The 6,000-nt window shown below is 42.8% G+C and overlaps 1 protein-coding gene across 1 annotated transcript in view; it reads left to right on the top strand.

Annotated features, from left to right (window-relative positions):
• Window positions 1-1,905: 1,905 nt before the first annotated feature.
• The window catches only part of LHFPL1 (LHFPL tetraspan subfamily member 1), a gene marked incomplete at its 3' end in the record, with an annotated part of 84,258 nt that continues 80,163 nt past the window's right edge, over window positions 1,906-6,000 (top strand). Inside the window, exon 1 of the mRNA XM_079764732.1 lies at window positions 1,906-2,412. Within this exon, the coding sequence (XP_079620858.1) occupies window positions 2,031-2,412 (382 nt within the window). The 5' untranslated portion in view covers window positions 1,906-2,030. The remainder of the gene's footprint in view (window positions 2,413-6,000) is intronic.

The following is a 6,000-nucleotide window of genomic DNA, read 5'->3' as shown; positions in this document are numbered from 1 at the left end:
TACTATAACAAGCAGAGGAATTACCTCATTGTGGCCAAGCATACTTGCTTTCTAGCAGCAATTACTCATAACGAGTTTCACTTCTCCTCCTGTTGACTTTCCATCCCTCATCACATCTTTCTCTCATTCCTCCCCCATTTTCAGGCACAAAGCCTCATTCCCAGGGGCCCAGCTCAGGGCACTTTCTTCCCAAGCCCTAACATTCCAAGCTAAGCACCTGCAATTTATGATCTCTGTTCCCTTGCAGCACAAAACACATAGCACACAATACATATGTATCAAGAGAGGAATTACAGTGGAGTGAAAATAGAGCATTATATTAAGACTCAAATAACTGGGCTGTGGTCTGGCCTGTGTATCTCACTAACCCTTTACCCATGGGTAAATCACTTCCTTTCTGTGATCCCATCTGTACGTGATGAGTGTGTATGTAGAACAGTACTGGCCCAGAAATTTGCAGATCAAGTTTCTTATTCTGTTGTTATTGCTTGCCTACTTACTCTGTGACTTGGGAGAAATAATTTCCCCCTTTACTGGGGCATAATCCCTCATATGTAAAACAAGAAGGTTGAATTAGGTGATTCATTAAGGTCCCAGCCAATCTGGAAATTGGATGCTTTTATGAAATGAGTTTCATTAAATAAACATTACTTGGAGTGCCTATTCTGTGTCAGGCACTATATGATGGTGGTTGAAATTATGACTGGGAACAGTCCTGAGATGAGACCCTGAGTACAATTGCTGTTGGTTCCTCACTGTCATAGATTGGCCCTGTAGACCAGTTCCTAGACTTTTCTTGCCTTGGGCTTCCACCCTTGAACTCCTCTCCCACCACCTGTAACTTTAACCAGTAATGATGAAACATGGAGAAACTTCTGAAACTCCACCATTTACCTGCTGGAGACATTCACAGTGCTGTCATCAAGATCTAGTGTGGTCTCTGGCTGCCCTAATTGAGAAAAAGGCCAGTAAGCAATGGAAGATTAATGGAATTGGGAGGGAAGTGGTTGATGTTTGACAGAGGGGTCTGTGAAAGCCATTTGTGAGCTGGACTGAAGAGATTAGATCTAAAAAGACTCTTAGCACTTTGAATCCTAGATAACTTGTTCCAAAGGCACCTTGAAAAGTCCCTGTAATTACAGCTTCCTGCTGCCAGGCAGGGGGCCCCTGATAAAAGATGAGAAGCTTTCTTGATTATATTAAGGAAAGAAAGAGGCAGTTTTTCTTAGTAATCAGTCTAGAGTTAAACAACCCTCACTGGTTAGAAAGTTGCCTCACATTTTGATTTTGGGACAAAGTGACTGAATGGTACTTACTCAGTGGTAAGCATAGAGTGTGTGATTAGGCACCCTTTATTTTATTCTACCCATTTCAACCTGGCGGATGCATCTCTGTGAAAAGCCAACATGAATGCACTATTGGACATTCTACCTAGGTCAAGTGGACACATCCTGCAACTCCATGGTGAGCTTTTCTTCCCTCTTCTTCCTGTATTAAGAGCAGGCTCTGTGAGTTGTTTTCTTTCATCCTTTTCTCACTGAAAACAAGCTTGGTTTCTGACCTTCTTGAGATATCACCGCCTTCCAGGCCTCCAAGCCAGAAAGGCCATTCAACTGGAAGCTGGAGTCTCTCAAGGCAGCCTGGGTTTCATTTAGGCTTCCCTATGGCCACTTGTTTCATGCTAGATGTCAAGAGTTAAAAGATGTCAGATCAGGCTGCATTTGAATTGGCAGAAAAGTCACTAATTCAGTTCTACGTCTTTTTTCATTGCAGCCTAGAGACCACAGAACTCTAAATCAGGTGGAAGGAAGGAATGATGGAAAAAGTGCTGGAAAGCAGAAGCCCATAAGGACCCAAATGGTCCTTGAGAGAATAATTTTATCCAGAAGCAAGGGCCAAGTGACACATAAATGAGCCACAGGACTGGCCAGCCAGATGAAAAATAGACTGATGGAGCCTACGTGATAACTTTCTGTATTTGGTTCTGTGACCCAACTCATCTCCCCATACCCACAGAGAAACCTGGGACCATGAGGAGCAGCCTGACACTGGTGGGGACCCTCTGGGCCTTCCTGTCTCTTGTTACTGCTATGGCCAGTTCTACCAGTTACTTCCTGCCGTACTGGCTCTTTGGATCCCAGCTGGGGAAGCCAGTGTCATTCAGCACATTCCGGAGGTGCAACTACCCTGTGCGTGGAGAGGGGCACAGTCTGATCATGGTAGAAGAGTGTGGGCGCTATGCCAGCTTCAGTGCCATCCCAAGCCTTGCCTGGCAGATGTGCACAGTGGTGACAGGTGTTGGCTGTGCTCTCCTGCTCCTGGTGGCAATGACTGCAGTCTTGGGCTGCTGCATGGAGGAGCTTATCTCCAGAATGATGGGACGTTGCATGGGAGCAGCGCAGTTCGTGGGAGGTAAGACCATGTTGCTGGGATTGGGTAGGTTGGGGATCATTGCGGGGGGGGGGGGGGGCAGGGAGGGAAGGGAATGAGAAATGTTACCTCCTCTATTTCCATATCTAAGGCTACAAAAAATGAATCATTTGAAATACTCTAGGACTCTCTAAAGTGTAATCTACATCAGGGTTTTATTCACAGCAAAATTGGTTAGTAGGCAGTTGATATGTGTTTTTTAGCCTCCATTTTTATCACCTTCTTGTGCCTGCAGGGTGTCCATTTAAGAATATTATCCAGGTCTACTTTCCAAGGGCAGCAACATATATTCTAGTATTACTGCTTCAAAATACACTTGATTTTTAAAAGCCCTGATCTCAGAGGACAGTGATCTGATAAACACACAAGGGCTAATTACAAACAAGAGTTTAATGTAAAGTCCTCAACAAAGAAATACATCTAATAGTGAAATGTTAGGTACCAAACAGACTGTAGATAAATGGTTAGCCCTGTCTGGTAGCCATTAACAGTCTATCTAGATTTTTTATGGCCCTGTCTTATACTATTTATCTTTTCCCTCATTCAAACTCCCTCTAAATTAGTGCAGGTAAACCACGGATGCTGGAATTGTATGAAGGGGCTAGGAAAGACCAAATACAAAATGGCAACCTGCAGGAAGGCAGTGGGAGAAATTTAATTTGAATTGTATAAGGTAAAAAAGCAAGTTTAGACAGACAGGCAAATATATGTATGAATATATGAGCTATATTTTACACCTGGTTGAGGCACTGGGAACAAGTGCTGCTAGAAGCTATTGTTGAAGTGGGTTGTTGTTCATCAAGTTTTGAAATCACTATTTAACTCATTGTTATCATTCTCATCTCCATTAGCAACATAGTGTGAGTGACTGTAGCCAAGAAATTTGGATCTCACTTCTGGCTCTTCCACTAAATTGACCTGTGACCATGGGCAAATGACAGTGACCTCTCCTGTGTTCACTTCTTTTCTTTTCTTTCCTTGATTTTGTTCACTGGCAAGATAGTCCAGATCCCAATTTTCTTCCTTTTTTACAATGACTTGTTCAGGTGGTCTTGGAATGAGATGGTAGTGATGAGCTAAGACAGTGGTTCTCAACTGGGGCTGATTTTTTTATGTCCTTTCCCTGAGACATCTAATAATATTTTTTAGACATTTTTGGTAATCACAATTTGAGGAGGGTGCTACTCACATCTAGTAAGTAAAGGCTAAGAATGCTGTTAAATACTCCACAGTGGACAAGAACAAGAAAGCTCCCCATTTCCAGCAACAAAGAAGTAACTGGCTTAAAATGTTAATAATGCCAAGGTTGAGAAACCCTGAGCTAAGGTATCATGGTTTCCTGACCTGCTTTTGAAAAGCACCAGATTATTTTTGTTGAATCACAGTTAAGGTGATGTTTTCAGGTTCTCTCTTTACTCAGACTCATGGCAAAAGTTTGAAATTTGATTTAACATTCTACTCTCCCCTATCTCTGAATTTGTTTACTCATAACTATTAATGGTTTTCTGGCCACACTGGAAAGTCATTAGATTGTTTATTTCTTCCCTTTGAAAACCATGGTATAGAACTAATTACTAAGGCTAGTCTAAGCCAATGACTTAATGTCCTTTAGGGGCTCCCTGGATATCACAAATGAACCTTAAGCAGGTTCACCTTTCACTTACCTGTCAAGAGTAAGGGGTAGTCCTTGAAACTCATATTTATAGCTCCAGGGCCAACCTCAGAGTCAGGCACAGAGAAGGTTTTTAATAACTGTAGAGAGAATGAACACATGCTAATGCAATGTTTAGTGAATGTTGGAATAAAATGGACATATGAGAGCTGGGTTCATTCACATCCTTTCCTTTTTTCCAGACTTCCATCAAGGGTGTTAACTTCATGAGTTCTCTTCTGACTTGAGAGTGACAAGTTAGCCTCACTTGCATTTCTAAGAATTTCTGGCAGAGGGTGAGGAAGTGGTAACTTGTAGGAATCGGAAGTTCAGTAGCAATAGCCTCCATCAGACTCCAAGAATTAACAATGGCTCCTACTCTGAGCTTGCATCCTATCTTGGGCTTGGCTGAGACTTTTACAAAACCCTTACGGTTCTCTATATGACATATTTTAGTTGTTCCCACCTCCTAGGTCTAGAAACTCAAAGGAAATTGTTGAGGGGAGATGTGGATAGGTAATAGAAATTTAGACACTCATGGACTGAGTGGGGAAGAACTTTGGTTGAGTGCAGGTGTCATATAGGGGGAGTCAAAATAGTGCCATTTCATCCCATATAATTCTGCCATTCTATATTCTTCATTGACCCTTGCTCATATGAGCATGGTCACAGTATTTACACTGAGATGAGGGTCTTTAAAATTCAAGAATAAAATGCCATTTGACAGTAGTCATGGAAAAAGTCAAGACCCAAGGTGTGTTATAAGGTATATCCCTGGGCAAGGAAATGATATTGGACAGATAACTAATTTTCCACAGTTTCCATATCTGTAACACTAACCAACTAATAGTCATTACCACTTACCTTTTAGAAACTGATGCCACCAGATGTGAAGTAATGGTGAAAACTTCTTGGATATATCATATTTTCTAGGAGTCCTTTGGCACATGATTATTACCTAAGGCTCTTTAGAGATCTCAGGTCTGTCCCCTCAAAGATGGGCTCTACCAGTGGCAGACAGCCAAGCCTGACTCAAGAGAAAGAGCTGTGGGGGTTTAGTTTAAACTTGTTGTTCAGCTGAGGGGATTTGATTTTGTTGCTCCAGGCCTGGCTGATTCTCAGCAGCTAGTGCATTAACCGAAATACATTAGGGGGAGGAGCCAATTTGTTTCAGGTCTGGTTTATCTCTGCCAGACCCCAAACCACTGAAGAGACGGAATATCCATTAAGAACTACCTCCTCCCACTGCTTGACTCTTGTTCCCCAGTTTGGCAGCTTCCCACAGAGATGAGCAGTGGGAAGTGGGAGAGACAGGAAGAAATAAAGATCTGCTTGACTGAGTCATGCTCAGCAAGGTGACCTGATGGGGCCCTTGGGTCCCATTTCGCTCCACCTGCAGCTGATCCAGCTGGACAAGCCTCAGGTCCAGAAAGCCTTCCACTGGGACCTTCATGCCCTGCTCCAACTGGTGAAGGAAACATCTGGTCAGGAGATTATTTCAGCCCTGCGGATGCTGAGGTTTCCAACCAGCTGGCCCCCAGCCTCTGAGAACAGAGTCATTATTCACATTCCCCTGTGTATGTATATACAAGATACTTGTGAATTATCCTCTATCTTCAGTTGAGAGCTAAACAAAGTAGACATAAGTGAGAAGTAAATATAAGGAACTTCTTGGCAGGACAAAGTGTAAGATCTTGGATCGGGTTGCTTGAGGGAGGCCAAGAATCTTTCTAGAGTAGGGAATGTATCAGATTCACCTGGAGTGCTTAAATAATGTGGACTCCACACTTTCCCATTCTGATATCCACAGCAAAAGGTGGAAGGTGTGTTTTGAAAAATCTCCCTAGTGACTCTGATGTGTATGCTGTGTTCCCTTTCCCCAACCCAAGTGAGAACCACCACCCTGGAGATTATTTATA

This window comes from Cnephaeus nilssonii, assembly GCF_951640355.1.
Source record: "Cnephaeus nilssonii genome assembly, chromosome: X".
Classification (NCBI taxonomy): Eukaryota; Metazoa; Chordata; class Mammalia; order Chiroptera; family Vespertilionidae; genus Cnephaeus; species Cnephaeus nilssonii.
The sequence above is the reverse complement of the archived record's forward strand: the minus strand, read 5'-3'. Positions and strand labels throughout refer to the sequence as shown.